The following is a 17094-nucleotide window of genomic DNA, read 5'->3' as shown; positions in this document are numbered from 1 at the left end:
CCTCTGTCCATGGAATACTCCAGGTAAGAATACTGGAGTGGGTAGCCATTCCCTTCTCCATGGGATCTTCCCAACCCAGGGATTGAATCTGGGTCTCCTGCACTGTAGGCAGATTCTTTACCATCTGAGCCACGAGGGAAGACCCCATCTCTGTGCACTTGGAAACAAATCCCTAAGTGTCTCTGGGCCTCCTGTTGCCCCACTGGTGAAATGGGACAACTCCCTGTGTCTTTCTCCAAGAGAGCCGAGAAGAAATGGATAGTCAGTGTGGTGTGCCAGGAGTTCATCGGAAGGAGGGCGCTGAGTAGGCTGACCGCTGCCATGATTCTGCTCGTTGCACCCCGTCCTCTCCAGGGAGGAGGGGGCTCACTGTTAAAAGGGGAGGGCGGGTTAGGGGCTCAGCTGTAAGACCCTTCCCATGCCCAGCAGAGGTTTTCAGATGGTGCCCTGTTGTGCCAGGGGAGGTGTGTGTGCACACCCACTCGAGTCCACAGGCACATGGCTGAACACAGCCCATGGAGCCGGAGCAGGGCAGGTTTAGGTGGAGCCAGTTGTAAATAGGAGACACAGGAGACACGGTTCAGTCCCTGGGTCTGACAGGTCTCCTGGAGGAGGAAATGGCAATCTACTCCAGTATTCTCGTCTGGGAAATCCCAGGGACGGAAGAGCCTGAGGGGCTCTAGTCCATGGGGTCGAAAAGAGTCAGACATGACTGAGTACACTGACACACGCAATTTAAGTAACCCAGCCTAGACGGAGACTATTCCACAGGTGCTAGGGCTCTCCAGGACCCTGAGGGAGGGGCCGTGTCACTCAGCCCATCTTCCTGCTTCCAGGCCCCAGGGGCTTCACAGGACATGGGTTTTTCCAGTCCTGGGCAAACCAGGGCGGGTGGTCACCACGCCGCTGACTATGTGGAGTCAAAGCCCCACCTTCTCGGGTGTCAAGGCAAGCACCCCACCTCCTGGCTATGCTGCTTGTGGGAGGTAGGACCTGAGCTCCTCCCACTTCAGGGATTTGAAAAGCTGGTCCTCATCGTTGAGGTGGACTCTGAACACACATGGAATGTGTCCCCCACCAACTCAATAGGTCAGAGTGGAGCCCCAGATGAGCCAGGAGCAGGGTCTGGACTGAGGTTCGGGGGAGCCCCAGGATCCAGAGATGTTTTGTCCAAGCCACTTGGATTTATCAGATGAGCACAGCCTCCCAGCCAGACCCCCTGGTATAATCCTTTCATTAATTTACTAGTCAATGGAAAATTACTCCTTACCCAGGAATATAAGTTTTCATCTTATTTTAAGTTCGATTCTTAAAGCAATTACCCAGGCATCTGGCAATGACTTCACCGCTGTGGCCGGGCCCTGGAGGGGAGAAGTGCGGCCCTGAAGCTGCACAGACTCCTGGCTCCCAGCCCCGGAGGGGAGTTCAAGGAGGACTGGGAGCCCCCAAACAACTGGCCTGGGTCCTGGGAGGGAAGTGGGGGGGCACACCACCGTGTCTGATATTTGCTGTGTGTGGAAACGCTCCTCTCCAGCACCACCTGCCCCAGGAACCCACTGGTGACAGTTGTTGAAAAGCCTCAGCAGCTGATGCCGCGGGAGCATTTTCTATTTTTAATTGTTTGATTGGAATATTAACTCATCTCCGCCCGTTCCCAAGACACACTTCCCAGCCAGAGGGTTTCCCCCATTCCCCAGACCTTTTTCTCTCTCCCTCTCCAGTCGGAAATCTACTTTGAAAGTAATAACTGGAAACACAGACCTCTGTGAGTTTGCAAAGGATCAGCGCATGGGAGAGAGAAAGAAATAAGGTCCTCACCAGCCAGCATGCCCTGAGCAGACCTCAGAGCCACAGGGAGGGCAGGTGGCTTGGCACCCACAGGCACCGCTGCTCCCCCCTCCCCCTTCCTGGCCAGCCTCTCCCTCTCCCCTCCGGTCAGCCCCACTGACCCAGTCTGCTCACTCATCAACCTCAAGTGGGGCGGGGACGCTCAGGAGCCTCCCAGGGCGGAGGCCCCGGGAGGGAGGCACGTGGCCCTGGGCTCAGTGGCTGACTTTCCTTTCAGCTGCCATTTCCGAGAGGTAGGGAGGGGGAGAGGGCAGCCTCTCCATGGAGCCACTGGAGAACCTGCCAGCCAGGCCTCTAGGCAGAAACACAAGGGCTCCAGGGCCAACCCCGACGGGAGGGTCACCTGGCTTAGCCACTGCCAGAGCTGCTGGGGACAAACTGGATCCCGGGGGGCCCCCTCACCCATCCTCAGAAGGCACCCCCAACCCAGCAGCGGGGCCACTTGGCCTCCTTGCCCTACCTGCCCTTGGCCCCCCTGCCGGGCTCGCCCCTCTCAAGGTCGCAGGGCTGTCCACACCAGGAATATTTACTCACCAGACTGGCCCTGTTAGCAGCACTCACCACAAATATGCTTTCTGATAAAGTTGGCAGAAAAAAAGTTCTAGAGCTGGAAACAATGTCAGAAATCATCCCCTACCCCCACCCAGGGAGGGTGAGGTGGGGCCTGCGAGCAGGTCACACAACCAGCTCCTGGGGAAGGCTTCTGTCCCGCTCTCTCACTTTTCTCCTTCCTGTTTTACTTCCCGACATAGAGTCTGTTGCCAGGGGACCAAGGGCTGGGGATGACTCTACATGAGCACTGGGTCTTGGCCCCCGAAGGGCACGGCCCAGAGGCAGGGGTGTGGGCAGCGGCCCTCTGTTTCCCCCGCCAGGAGCTCTCTTGGGGGCCTCTGGGGGACGAGGCCAGGCGGCCTCTCACCTCTGCTTCTCCCTGGGCCGTCTCACCTCGCTGAGTTCCTGCCCACCCGCCCGCCCTCCCTCAGTGCACATGGGCTTTAATGTTTTTATTACCTGTTTGACTCGCTGCCTTATTGCTTCTCCCCTTAATGGGGCCGTAACCGTGGAAACGAGGAATAAACGGCCACCAGAAAATGAGATGATTAAACAGGTCACCCTGGCAAAACAAACTCAGCCAAGGAACCTCTGGGGGGTGGGGAGGGTAGGCTCCTCCTCCCCCATCCATGGCTGGAAGGCTTGGACCAGACTGGGGACCAACGTCCCTGTCCCTGAACTGGGGCAGATACAGGGGGCGCCCCCTGCTGGACAGTGTGGCACCTGTCCCGTCGGTTCCTCGGGCTCCCCTATCTCCCAGGCAGCTCTCCTGGCTGGCCTTGGGCCCTGCGCTCTTGCGCTGAAGGGGTGGCAAGGAGGAAGGCATGGGCCTAGAGGTGATGAAGATCATTGCCCAGGAGGAGATGCACTGCCTGGTGACACAAAGCTCTAGAATTCTGTCCCCACTGACCTCCTGGATGCCTCTGACTTTCTCACTGGGCTGGAGTTTCCTATCTAGTGCATCTCTGGCTCTCATGCCTCATCGTTCCCCATCCCAACCTGGGGTCCCTGAGTTCTTGGAGAAAGCTCTAGAAGAAAAAGCCAACTTAGGCCAAAGTTCAACTTGGGAAGGTCTCCTCCGAGAACCCCTGGTCTTTGGAGCCAAGCCATGTGTCTGTGCCTCCCCTGGGCCAACTTGTTCCCACAAAACCTCTGGGTGGAAGGCAACATGAGAGGGCCTTCTCGACAGTAAGGAGGACTCCTTAACCCCTCAGCACTGGCCAGAAGAGGCCCCAGGAGGGACCCCGCGGGAAGCTAAGAACAGACCCCAGAGCCAGTGCAGGAGCAGCTGAAACCACCATGCCAGGGGCAGAGAGGCTGGGGTGGGCCTTGGTACACTCCACCCCTGCTTTCTGGCCTCACTCCAGGCACTGCATCTACCCAGCTGGAGGGGTCCTGGGCCTGGGGGGCAGGACCTAGAGAAGATGGACATGCCACGGTGAGGTTTCTGCTGGGGGAGACAGAGACAGGCAAGGGAGGAGGCAGAGAAGAGTCCCGGGCCCTCCATTGGCTACTGCCCCCGGTCCCCTCCAGGGCAGCAGACTGTGGGTGTGTGACCTCCCCACCCCAAACCACAGTCATGGCTAGGAGTTAATGGGACCCCTGTCAACCACTTGCTGCCTGTCTTCATCCTCATGCCCACTTTCCCCCTCAGGTCATCCCTCATCCCAGCCCCACTCCTTCCTGTAAACCAGGCCTAGAAAGCTCTGGAGGAGCCAAAGCTCAGGTCCCAAGGCAATCAGCCAAGTGTTTCCTGCCCGCCTCCCGCTGCCCCCACTCAGAACCTGGAGAGGCACATCAATCAAGCCATTCCACCAGCACTAACGGTGGGAAGGCACGGGGCCGACCCTGGACTGTGCGCTGGAGGAGACATGGTTGCCGAGCTAACTTTAATGGTTACCATTATGAGTAGCAGCAGCAGCAGAAGGCAGGGCTCCTGGCCTTGGCCTCCTGGGGGAGGGCACAGTAGTCTGAGTGCTGCTCTGACACACCAATGTCATGGGTATAACCAGGTCCTCAGAGCAGCAGGCCCCTGGCCAAGCTCTGATCTCTTATCTCCTTCCAGGGCCAACTGGGTGTGAGGCTGCAAAGGGGGAGGGGCAAGAAGGTAGGCAGGAGGGCCTGGCTTTAGGGAGCTGGGTGGCCTGGGCCAAAAAGGGCAGAAAATTATGGTTGCACAATGGGAAGCAAGAGTTCTGCTCTCCAGGTTGGGGGAGGGGCGAGGTAGAGGAGAGTGAAGAGTACGAGGCAAGAGAGGCAAGGGACTGGCGGAAGTCTGGAAGGCGTGGGTGACACAGGAAACATCGTCGCCCATCTCCATCTGCCCCAATACCTCCCATCCTTTATCAAGTTCAAAGGCCACTCCTTCACAAAACTCCCTGCGCTCTCTGATCGGGCGCTCCTCTGCCTGGTGGGACAGGTAAACACACCTGTCTCCCTCTACCAGGCAGATCCCAGAAAGCTGGGAAGGACCAGGTGGCCTTCACTGTTTCAGCTCCTATAGCGGATGCTCCCCAGTGCTTACTAAGAACTGCAGGCCCCACTACCTGCCTGGGGTTTCCTCCACTTCTGGGGGTCACCAGTATGTCCTCGTGGGTTGGGGTTGAGGATGCTATGCCGTGGTCAGACAGCCAGAGGGGTGAGCACTGGACCACCAAGCTGCCCCCTGTCCCAACCCATCCCCAAGAAGCGGCCCCTTCCCCCTCTACTCCCTGGGACCACCAGCCCTCCTCCACTGCCATCTCCTCCCCCTGAACCCTGGCCCAGCTACCCCGGAACAGCTGCTGCCTGCCGTGGGGACCCACAGGCTGTAATTACTACAGAGCAACTTCCTTCCCCCCGAAGATGAGGAGGAGGAGAAGGACAAGGAGGAGGAGGGGGTGTGGCAGCACCAGGTGGTCACGGTCTGAAAACCAGTGCGGGGAGGGCAGTGTAAAGGACAGGCCTTGGGCGCTGGCGTTAGGGGTGGGGAGCGGGTGTGTGTGTGTGTGTGTGTGTGTGTGTGTGAAAAAGTGGCCTGACTATATTCTAAGAAAGCTGGGCCAGGCAGAGGAGGGTGCCCGAGCGGGGGTGGGTGCATCACTAACCTGCCAGGTCTAGGAAGAGGAGTCCAGGCCCAGAGCCTCCGGGGCCCCACCCCATCCCCTGCCCAGGGACTCGAGCCAGGGGCAGCAGCTTTAATGAGGAGATGCTGCTGCGTGACTCAGCCCTCCAAAGGTGCCTCCATTTATTTTATTTTTCCATCATAAAAAAACCCAAGCTGCAACTTGGCCAGATTCCCTGGCCGTGGGGGATGGGGGAAGACCGGCTCAGAGAGGACTGCCTAGCTGGCCCCAGTGCCCTTCTTAGAGGGGAGACTTAATGGGTTCGTCTGGTTGATCCAAAGAGAAAAAGGGCCTGTGATGGGGTCCCCCGAGGGCTCTTTCAGACCTGCCCTCACTGCCTCTGTCTCCTGTTGAAGGAGAATAGCTACGCCAGGCTTTTGATCCAGAGTAATGCTCTGATATCACATAACTAGTGCCGGAGTTGGTTCAAGGGGCCACTTCGCAACCCACAGCTGCCTCTCTCAAATGCTTTCTTACAAAGAGCAGGTCTACTCAACCCCTCCCCAGGGTGTCCCACTGAACCCTCTCGGCAAAATTAGGTTGGGAGTCAGAGAACCAGAGACCTTAAAGGTCACCTGATGCTTGTGTCCCTCCAAATGTCACAGCCAGCCTCTGCTTGAATGGTACCAGGAAACCCTCAACTTCCGAGGCGGCCCAGTCTGTGCTTGGCTCTGACTGCTCCTTCCTGCCAAGATGGCACCAAAGCACCTACCCCTTGCAGCAGACTGGCAAAACCGGTGCTCAACCTGACAGTTGGTAGGGACCGGCCCCAACTTAGACTGGTTGAGTGGGTGTATCTGGCCAAGTAAAGGCTCGACAAAGGAAAACCGAGGACAACTTGCTCTGCCCCAAGCCCGGCATGGAATCTCTTCCTTCAGAAGCACCACAAAAACCTTCCCAGTCCCCAGTGTACATCCGGGTGAAAGTGTAACCACAGCCAGCAAGGTTCCTAGACGCCTCCACTCCTGGCAAGGCCCTGGCCTTCAACCAGTGGCTCACAACAGTCCTGAGAGTCTAGCGGTGGTCTGACACTCAGACCCAGCAGGGGCTGGGCTGGGGAAGCCGAAGTCTTTCCTCCCTGGGGTCAGATACTGCCTGGAAGAAGTCTGCAGCCTTTCCTCTCCTTCCTTGAGACTGGGAATCCTCGAAGCACATGGCCACGACACTATTCCACTCCAAGAACTAGGCTACTAAGCCAATCTGTCTCAGCCTCCCTTGACCCCATCACTCCTGGCCTCATCCACAACTGAGCCCATGGCCAGGATACAACACGGGGGTTTGTATGCCATGAAAGGAGATCTGGGTCTAGAGTCCCAGCTGAGCTGATCCCAGGGGAAAAGAAGCAGGCCTGGTTCAGTGAGCAGCACTGATACCTCCCCTGACTCACCCTGACGACACAGCGGCAGCCGCACAGCTCAGTGTGCAGTGCTGGCCCTCGTGGTTCCCGCTGGGGTCCCTGGTCATCCCTTTGAACTTGCTCTCTTGCCCATTTTGCCCTTTACCTGGAAGAGTCCACCTTGGGTCCTCTGATGGACAGCTCCAGCCCTGGAGAGCCCCTCCCCATCTTCTCAGGATCTCCCTAGGGAGCTGGGGGGCACTTACAACTAGATCCTCAAGAATCAAGGGCATGAGTTCCTTCTTAAAGCTTAACCGCTGTTTCAAAATCATTTTCACCCTGGCCTCCAGGTTTTCTCAGGGCCTGGGAATCAGCCTAGTGGGGCCTAATCCTGGGGAGCCTCCCAAGTGCAGCCTGGATTCACCTGTGTCTGAAAGCTTCCTTCTTCCTCCCCTCCCCCTCCTGGCTCCCTCCCCCAGGGAAATCACTCTAAAAGGGCCTAATGGAACTATGTCCTCCTCTCTTCCTCTCTCTCCTCCCTCCCTCCCTTTCTTTCTCTTTCCTCTTTTTTTTTTATTAGCATTTGTGGAATTTATTCCCAAACTCTCCTAATCTTCCGTACACAACCATTTGATTTGCATAACCCAACCCCCTCTCATAAAAACTGGCTGCTAGTTTAATTAAAAAATGTAAATTTGCTGTCATCTCGGGGCCTGGTGAATTAGGACGACATCGGCATTTTTTATTGCTAAAGACGTCCAGATTGATCCAGCCCTTGGCTGAACTATGGTGGAAGTAAAGGGGTCCACATGGTCCCCAAGGGCCTTGAAGTCCTGCTTGAGGTACCCCTCGGGTGAAGCCACGGTTCTCCCACCACTGAGTTACTTATGGCTGGAGTGCTTCCTTAGACCTGTCCGAAGCTGGAGGTGATGTTAACCCACGATCCAGTGTTTACTGGGCCCCTGGGGCCAGCAACCCTTTGGGGCCTGTGTCTCCAGCCTTGTACAGTGCTAGCTGCCCGAGATGGCCTCAAAGAAGAGAGCCCCTCACCACACCAGAAATGAGCCCAGGCCAGAAATGAGGTCCCTGGCCTTGGCTGTGAGCCGAAGTACATTCAAGAAGTCGACGAAAGATGAGATGGAGTGAGTCCAGAGACAGGCTCAGAGGGGATCTCAGAGTTCCCACCTGCTTCCCTTTTTTTGTGAAGAGGGGAAAAAGTGCTTTTCTTCTGAAGTCCTGAGATTAAGTGAAACTTCCAAGTTCAAAGAAAAAGCTGAGATGGTATCACCAGATGACTCCTCCAGGAAACAGTCAGAACTTTGACACCCTGGACCTCCCCTCACTGAGTGGCCAGAGCCCAGGCCTGGGTCCTGCTGAGAGTGCCCTGCTCCAGCTACAGGAGGAACCAGCTGACCTCAGGGGCCCTTCTAACTTCCAGGAAAAGTTCCCAGAGTCTGTATCTAGAGTGCAGGGACAAGTAAGTGCGACAAGAGATTCTGCCACCCACAGGCCCAGCAGGCCCTCTCTCCAGTTGGGGATACCCTATGGAAGGGCTTTGGAGTGTGCCCCAAGAGCAGGCTGATGTAAGGGGGCAGGATGGAGGCCAGCTCCAGCGGCCATCGGGGTTGGATGGAGGAAGATGAAGAGGCCCCAACTTCCAGCTAGGTAATGCCTGGGTCCCCTGTGCACCCACAAGCACAGGATCATTTGCCCCGAGTAGGGGGCAGTGCATTACCACCACTGGTCCATGTATAAGGTCTGCTTCTCAGCTGGGATGGGTGGGGGCCCCTGTTTCTAAAGAAAAGGGGTGGGGCCTGAGAGGGAGTTGATGAGACACTTGATTAGAGGTGGGGGCGGGCTGCTTCTCCGTGGGAGGGAAGGGCAGGGAGGGGCAGGGTGGCAGCCCTGGCCTCAGACACCTTAACCACTTTGCCCAGCAGGGGGTGTCGCACCCTTCCTGGGCACAGAGGTCGTGTGGACCTCCACATGGGATTCACCAAGATCACACCTGGCAGAACACAGTCTTAATACTCCCTCCCCCACAAACACATCTCCCTCCTTCCCAACCCCTGCCGCCATGTCCTGACACTGGGCCCCCCAGTGCTGCCTCCTGCCCTCTCTGCCCACTCCCTTTTGACTTCAAAAGGTCAAATGTTGTCCCAAGGGGCAATGCCATGGACTTGGGCCATTATAAACAACAACTCTGACCCATACCACCTTCCATAAATGAAACAGAAGGGTTCAGAGATCAATCTCCAGGAATTATCAACCTGTTTAGCACAGATTTAAAAACATTTAGGAAGAAGACAGTGCCTAGGATGAGGGTCCTGGTCAAAAGTCTATTTCAATACAGAGGGCTAATGGGAAGTCTTGAGGAATTTAAAGAAAACCATCATTCTAGACTCAGATGGGAAAAGAAGTGTTGATACAATTAGATTAAAACCAATAAAACACCAAAATCTCAGGATAAACTCTGCTCCAGGCCAGCACTATGCTATCTGGAACACTAAACTAGGTGCCATGCTAGGCACCCCAAAACCCAGACATCCAAATTGAGTAGTTGGTCTGGTCTACCCTCTCCCAGGGTGGGGGCTAAGGGGGATGGGAGCAAGTCCTGGGCCCCTCACTTTGAACTGATAACAGCCGCCTCATCCCACGGGTTCTCAGGTGAAAAACACTCATTAGCCATAATAAGCAGCTTGTTCATCCGACAAGGCCTTGTCCCAAATAAATTAAATTCCTTTACCTTGAGACAGTCGCCCCGAAACCAGACTAACCACCTTTCCCAACAGGACGCTGCTTTCAAAAACTAAACCAACCCCCCCCCACTAAAAAAATAAAAACACACACCCCACAGCCAGACACATAGAGATCTTTCCTGGGGAAAAAAAGGTACAGAAAAAACACGCAGCCATTCAAAAAACACGGAGAATGAAAAAAAAAAACCCCACAAAAAACCCCTAAATCCTCTCTCTGGGTGCCCCCCAGCTCCCGCTCCTCTCTGTTCTTTCATAATGACAAGCATCAAATTAGTCACAGTCACTAAGCAAGTAACAAATAATAACAATAATATCATCAAAAGCCTCGCAATCCAGAAACCAGGGCGAGAAGCGCAGCCGGCACCAGACCCTCTCCAGGCCAGCCCCCACCCCCTGCTCAGCTGCTACCTCATTGGGCTAAAAATAATAACTTCCGTAAAAGAACCGAAAGAAAAGTGAAAGAGCCACCCCCTGGTTCCCACCGGCCGGTACCTGTACCAAGATCCATTCTCCTCTCTTTGGTCCCAAACTCTTCGAGGATCGCCAAAAAAAGAAGAGGAAAGAAAAGAAATCTGTTTAGTCTCTCGCAGTGCCCCCCACTTCCCACCCCAGCCTCCCCCCTCGGCTCTCCGCACCCTCCCCCCATCGAGGGGCGGTCAAGTCCCCGGGACGAGGGGAGCGACGAGAAAGGGGACCCGGAGGCAGAGCGAAAGTTTCTCCCTCCCGCCCCGCTGGCTCTCGCTCTCCGGCATTGCACACTCAAAGCAGCTCCTCGCCGCTCTCGACTTTATTAAACTAAAAGAGAAACTATTTATAGACCCTGCCCGGGTCCGGGGTCCCGGCCGGCCCGCGAAGCCGAGGGGCGCCCCCGCCCGCGCCCGGCCCGGCTAGGCACCCGCCACCCCCGCCCCGCCCAGCCGCGCCGCGCCGCGCCGCGCCCCCCGCCCAGCGCCCGGGTCGGAGCCCCGCGGCGGCGCCCCCTGCCCTCCCCCGCCCCACTCCGGTACTCACCATAGTCGGAGAGTCGAAAGCCGAATTCACTTAAATAATCAACTTTCATAATACTTAATTAATGCCTAATTGCAACTGATTACTCCCCGAATAACAAGTTGTTTTAAAGCCCTGATGTCATTGCTCCTGACTGTAACACTCAGGGTAACAGTTTGGCAGGAGGGAGCGGGCGGGCGGGAGCGGCCGGGGGCGCTGCCAGGCGCCGAGGTGATTGGCAGGGCGGCCGCGGCGCCGCCTCCTCCAGGCCGGGCCCGCGCCGCCCCGGCAGGTGAAAGAGCAGAGCTCGGCCCGCCTGCGCCCGCGCGCCCGCGCGCCCGCGCGCGCCCGTCCGCCGGGATGCTGGAGTGAATGGGCTCGCGCTCGCCCGCCCCGCGCCCGCTCCCTCACGCGCGCCTCCGTCTGGTCCCCTCTCCCGCTCGCCGCGCGCGCGCGCGGCTCACACGCGCGCCCCCGCCCGGCGCCCGCTCGCAAGCGCGAGCGCGCGCGACTTCAGCGCACCGGCCCGGGCGGCCAGCCTTATTGGCTCAGCGATTGCCCAAACCTTAGACTTCGGAGGGAGGAGGGAGGCGGGGACTCGGCGGCCGGGGCCGGGCGGGAGCGGGGAGGCTGGCGGGGGCTCGGCAGTCCGAGAGGAGCCGGCGGCCCGCTCTCGCGCCCCCGCGCCAACTCTGGCCGGACTCCGGCGGGCGCGCGTTCGCAAGCTCCCCTCTGCGCTCCGGCCCCGCGAGCGCGACTCGATGGCGGCCGCGCGCGGACTCACTCTCCGGCGCCGGCCGGCCAAGGGCTCGCGGCGCGCGCGGCCGAGCAAACTTTTGGGCGCGGGTGGGCTCAGGTGTGAGCGCCGCGGGGTCGCGCCTACTGAGCCTTACTCCACGGCTCCGCCCTCGCGCGCCCCTCGGGTTTCGGGTGCGGGGGTACCAGGGGCTTTCTTTCCTCCCTCATCCCTGTTGTTGGTGGTGTTTTTTAGTTGTGAGGAGAAAAGACTCGGGGGCAGTGGGCACGGGTGTCCCGCGGAACACGCGCGGCGGCCCGCGGTGTTTCGCACACCGTGGCCCCCGCAGGCTTCACGAGTGCAGGGACCCCCGGGGTTCCACCACTTCGGTTTGGCTTTGCCTTTAAATGCACCCTGGCACCCCACCCCACCCCGATCCCTGGTCTACCCAGGTCCCCTCTACGCCTCTGCTTTCGGGACCTTCCTACTCCTTTTGTTGCCCGGAAGTTCAGCCCCCAGCTCCGCAGCCCGGGCAGCATCTCTTCTCTCACCCCGCCTTGGCTATGAGTCCTAGGAGCGCCCCCACCACGGATCTGCGCTGTCTCTTGGGTTTCCAACCCGCCCTCTTGCCTCCGCCACACCCCATGCAGGGCCCGGGCAGACAGGGCCCAGACAACCCTCCGCCGAGGAGCCAGTGTCCTGCCGCCTGCCCCCTCGGACATCGCCACATTTCCTGCCTGCCAGTTCATCGCTGGACCAGGCAACTTGTTCTCTCCTTTCCCTCTTTTCACCCTCAGAGAAAGTACTTTGGTGGGCCCTTCTGTCCCCAGAAGTCCCCGCTGTAGCCAGATATGTTGAGATTCCTTCAATTTTAGTCACCTAGATTACCCATGGGGGTGGGGGTGGGGAGGTGGGCGGGTCGGGGGGCGCGGTGCCGAGGAAGGAAGCAGGCAGGTGAGCAGGAAGCTGGAGGTTTTGCAGGTGAAACACCTGGACTTCACTGTCCCCAGCTGTCCCTCGGGCCCTCCTGCACCCAGCCTGCTGCCTTCTTTCCCTATCCTGTTTCAGGGGAGGCCACACTTCAATGAGGGGCTCAGAACCCAGGCTTTCTGCTCTCTGTTCTTTGGGCGAAGTTCAGCAAAATGGCACTGGATTGTTTTTGCAATGTTTCTATTTTGCAAAGGGAAAGGCCCAGGGAGGCCTTGGGGCAAAGAAGTCAGGGAGTTTAACAGTCTACTGTTTCTCCCACTTTTCCCTTATTTTTGTTCTTTCTTTCCTTTTTTTAAAATTGCGCTTTAGTTCCAAGTGGCCTCACAGGGAGGTTAGCGTTGCTTCCCCATCTGACCACCTTCCTTGATGCCTTCTTGGCAACCCCCATTCCGGTGGTCACACAACCTTTACCCTTCAGGCCTGCCCCATCATTACGGAGGATGAATAGCTGGAGAGGCCCAAGAGCTCTGAGTGTACCCCAGCCCTAAAATCTTGAATAAGTGACCAGAGCTCCTTAAACAAACCAAGCCCAGGGTTTCCTAGATGTTGCTGGAAAAGGGCAATCAAGCAGTGAGGCCACGAGCTTCTGCTCCCCACACAGGATCTCAGAGAGGGCACTGCGGCTTCCAGGACTGCTCTGGGGTACACACATGCCTCTGGGTACTCCCACCCCTGACTCCCCAAAGCAAGGCTTACAGCTTTGGGTTGTAACAGCAGGCAGTCCAACCCAAATCCCAATCTGAGTGTCTGCTTCCTGATGTGGGCAACTGGGATGTAGACAGAAGCCTGAAGACACAGGGGTGAAAGGGGAATTTCTGGGTGCATTTGAAATATGCACCTATGGGCAGCTCCCTGCATATATACCCACATGGCCTATGGGCTGCCTATGAATGTCCTTCTGGGCTTCTGAGGATGGTGGTCAGGGTCTGGAAGGGCCTGCCTGCCAGTTACCCACCACAGGGCCCACAGGATTGGCTGCATAATAACTTTGCACCTCTGGTGGATCAAGGCTGGAGAGGAATGGCTGAAGGGTAGAAATGAGAGAGCTGGAAGGAAGTGGGGGCAGGCAAGGTGGACTAGAGGGGGCCCGCCAAGCACAGCCAGTAGTAGAGGGAGGCAGGAACGGCCCAGAGACCCTCAGCTCTGCCAAGATGATGGCTACCATCAGCCACTGCCGGCATAAGAAGTGTTGCCCAAGAGTGAGGGGCCTTCCTTCCTGAGGCACACAGAACATGAGGCCATCCTGGCGTGTTATGATCTGAGACCTGAGAAGGCTGAGGCTTTGAGGTCATAGATGTGAGTCACAGGCCGTGTCACGGCGGGGGTCCCCCGATCTCTTTCCCTTTGTGTGAAGGGGAGAGGCCCAGGACTCTGGCACCTCAGCCTGTGGCCCATTTTGCCTTGAGAACCCTGATGTGGTAACACCCCTGTAACCCTGAGCCCAGGCCACAGTTTCTGTGCCCAGGGCCCCAGGGATGGAAAGCCCAAAGCCACAGCTCCTCCTGGTCTCAAGGCCCTCCTCCTCATGCTCCCCATCCCTGAGGGAAAATGAGGAGCCCTACACAGCCATGCCAACCATCAGGCCCCTCGCAGGGGTCTCAGGAAGCCTGTCAGCTCTTCCCGGGCAGGTTCCCTCGATGGCTCCCAGCATCTTCGCATCCCCGGTTTGCCTACTCTTTTTCTCTCCCTCCCGAGCCCGGGGCCTTCTCACTCAGCAGCCTGTTTACACACTGGGTATCTCATGCTTTATCTGCTCTCACTTTGAATTCGTAACTTTCACATAAACTTGAACAAAGCTCCTTTTGTTCCTGCACCCCACCCCAGGATCCCAATAAACTGGTTCCCTCTGAGGCGACTGAGCCAGGGCACTGGAGCCTTGGCCAGACGACTGTGTGTGCCTGTAAGCCAGCATGTTCGCACCTGCGAGGGAGCCCGTGTGCCCGCGTGTGAGTGCCCTCCCTGGGCGGACAGCGGAAGAGTGTCAGAAACAGCCCTAAGTCAGCAAAGGGTGGATGGGAAGGATGGTGGGGACGGAGCCGAGAGCTGCGTCGCCTGGCACAGGGGACGGGGCTAGCCTGAGGCTGGGTGAGAGAGGTCCTGGGCGCTGGATGGTTTCGGTGTCCGGGCTGAGGGAAGACGGGATGAAGAGGAAACAAAGGGCAGGGAGGCCTAGCAGAGCCAGGGGCTGAGGCCGGGCTCAAGCTAAATGTAAGGCAGATACAAGGAATGCATTATGGCGGTTTAGGGGCTGGCAGAGCCGCCGCACGCTCGGCCCCGTAATCCTGTTAGCCAGCAATCTCCATTCCGAAAGAGCTTCATTTCTTTGTGAATATTTGTAAACTAGATATCTAATGGAAAATTATAGGAAAATTATAGTGAAATTCATGACGGAGAAATCCGATTATCCCTAATTCAATTATGCCATCTTAGCCCACACAGCACATTTCCCATTTTTTTCCCATAAATACCGATGCCAGGGGTCCCGGTAATCAAATAAAATTGAAAATCATCTTCCCATTAAATTCAATTAGCCGCAATTTCTAAAGCCTATCAGAGATTTTAATTACTAAATTATAAAATTCTCCAATGCTAAATTGAAACCAAAAAAATTGCTCATCCTTATATTTCAGAGAAAAAAAAGGGGGCCAGCAAAATCCCTGGAAGATGCCCTCTTCTCTGTGCCCAGCTCCAGAGCAGGTTCCCTACCTGGAGGGACCACATGCACTGATGCCTGCTTGCCCAGTTGGGGACAAAGCTAGGGGGGCAGGGGAGACGTCCCTGTCAGGGAAGGGGCTGAGGCACATTAATTTAGCAGAGGGGCAAAGCACACCTCCACCCCCAAGCATCAGGGCTGGGCCAGGCCCTGGAGAGGACCCTCCTCCTCACTCGCTGTCCTGGCTCCTCAGATGCCCTCAACTTTGTCCCCCACAGAGAACAAGGACCATAAGTGCCACCTTCTTGGCCCACGGACATGGCTTGGGCCCAGGTCACAGCTTGGCCTCAGGGCTCTGCACGGTTCTGGGGCAGCAGACCAGAGGCAGCCAGCTTCTGACCCAGGTGCCGGCTCTCCAGGCACCCGGCCGGGTCCCCAAATGGCCTGGGCTGGGTCAGAGGTGAGAGGAGCACAGGGCCTGATGCCCAGGGTAGCCAGACATCATGGGATGGTCCTGTGGCCCCCAGCCTTCTCCAGAGCATTCCCAGGAGCCATGGGCCCTGGCAGTGTACCAGCCTTCTGGGAGAAGAGCTGGGGATGGATGTGGCCCAAATCTGGCCTCTCCTTGCACTACCAGCTCATTCCCTGTTCTTCCCCTCTTCTGGGAAGCCAACCGGCTTAACTGGCCAGAAGGACTATCCTTTCCTCATGGGAGAGCTCACTGTTTTACCCCCATTTCCTTTTAGGGAACTGTTGGCCATAACCCCAATAGTAGGCCCTCCTCTCTCAGCAGCCCCCGCCATCCCAGGCCACTTACCCCACTCTCTAAGGCTGCTCCTGGAGTTAGAAGAGCCTGGGGAGGTGGCACCTGTGGTAGCATAAAGTGACCCTAGATCTCCAACCCAAGGTGGGTGGCCGGGTGGGCAGCCCCTGGGCCCGGCAGTTTCAGGGCGGGCAGTAGCCGAGTTGCTGGCAGCCCAGCTCCCGGGAGCAGGGAGCAGGTTTAATTTGCCAGGCAGTCAGGAGTGCCAGCAGGGGAGGCACCCGCAAACAAAACAAAAACAAAAAAGTTAATTATCTTTGGCTTTTTCTTAATAAATATCCAAACTGGCCCGGCCGGATCTTCCGCTTTGGAGGGAGAGGGAAGAAGGAGGAAAAAAAAACCCCAAACCAAATCCAACAGACTCATTCTCTCCCTTCCCCTTTGTCTCTCATCCTTGTATGTATCTCTTATCAGAACAGTAACAGTTTCACATTAATTCCCTAATTTCTCAAGTGCAAAAGTATGGTCACAAAAGGTTGTTTTGTTTTGTTTTAGGGTGGGAAAGTGGGTGTGTGGAGAGGAAAGAGGCAGGTGGGAGGGGAAAAAGGGAAAGACAAACTGGGTAGAAGTAAAAGAGAGTGAGAAAGAGACAGAAGGAAAGAGAGAAGAAAAGACAGAGAAAGCACGATGCAGAGAGCTGAGCTCGCTACCTCACCCCCGGGGCCACGGCCCAGCCTGTGGCCCCAACCTGGGCAGGGACCTGTTCTGGAATGTTGTGTTGGCATTTTATTGCAGTTACAATTATCAGCTACAGGAGATAATGGGTATTCTTCATTTTAAAGCTCCAAACCACCCAGGTCTCACTGGCCACTTTGGCTCCCTTGTTGCTGTCAGTCCCTGTGCCAACCCCTCCCCTCCAGGAGCTTGGCTGAGGGAGAAGGGGGTGGGGGTTGGCTGTCCTTCTGGGGGGTGTGAATTTTTCTATGTGGAATTGCAAGTGTACCTGGGGAGAGACATGCGTGTTGCCACCTGGGCTTACGAGTTTGGATAGTGCTCATACACGCCTGAGCCCATGCTGTTAGAAACATCTGGTAGGGCACCTGCATGTGTCCAGGTAGCCAGGACATCAGGCAGTCCCTCATGGAATACAGGCGCCAGAGTTCCGCCACCTGGGTTCAAATCCCAGTTCCATCTCTCACCAGCTGTGTAACCTCACTCAAATCACTGACCCTCTCTGAGCCTCCAGTTTCTCAGCATCAAAGTGAATAATAATTAGTGATTGCCTAGGGCTGAGGGTCGGGGAGAATGGAGAGTGACTGCTAATGAGCACCAGCTTTTTTTTTTTCTGGGGTGATGGAAATAGTCT

At 56.9% G+C, this 17094-nt stretch overlaps 1 protein-coding gene across 3 annotated transcripts in view; it reads right to left on the bottom strand.

The window, feature by feature from the left end:
• CASZ1 (castor zinc finger 1) overlaps window positions 1-17094 on the bottom strand; it is a 154643-nt gene that overhangs the window by 45670 nt on the left and 91879 nt on the right. For 2 of the 3 annotated variants that reach the window (XM_042257266.2, XM_042257267.2), the window contains exon 4: window positions 10092-10130. In XM_042257266.2, the coding sequence (XP_042113200.1) occupies window positions 10092-10107 (16 nt within the window). In that variant the 5' untranslated portion in view covers window positions 10108-10130. Of the gene's footprint in view, window positions 1-10091; window positions 10131-10610; window positions 10765-17094 lie in introns of those variants that run through there. The other variant, XM_027975648.3, reaches the window with a different exon arrangement.

The sequence above is a fragment of the Ovis aries genome, chromosome 12 (genome assembly GCF_016772045.2).
Source record: "Ovis aries strain OAR_USU_Benz2616 breed Rambouillet chromosome 12, ARS-UI_Ramb_v3.0, whole genome shotgun sequence".
Classification (NCBI taxonomy): Eukaryota; Metazoa; Chordata; class Mammalia; order Artiodactyla; family Bovidae; genus Ovis; species Ovis aries.
The sequence above is the reverse complement of the archived record's forward strand: the minus strand, read 5'-3'. Positions and strand labels throughout refer to the sequence as shown.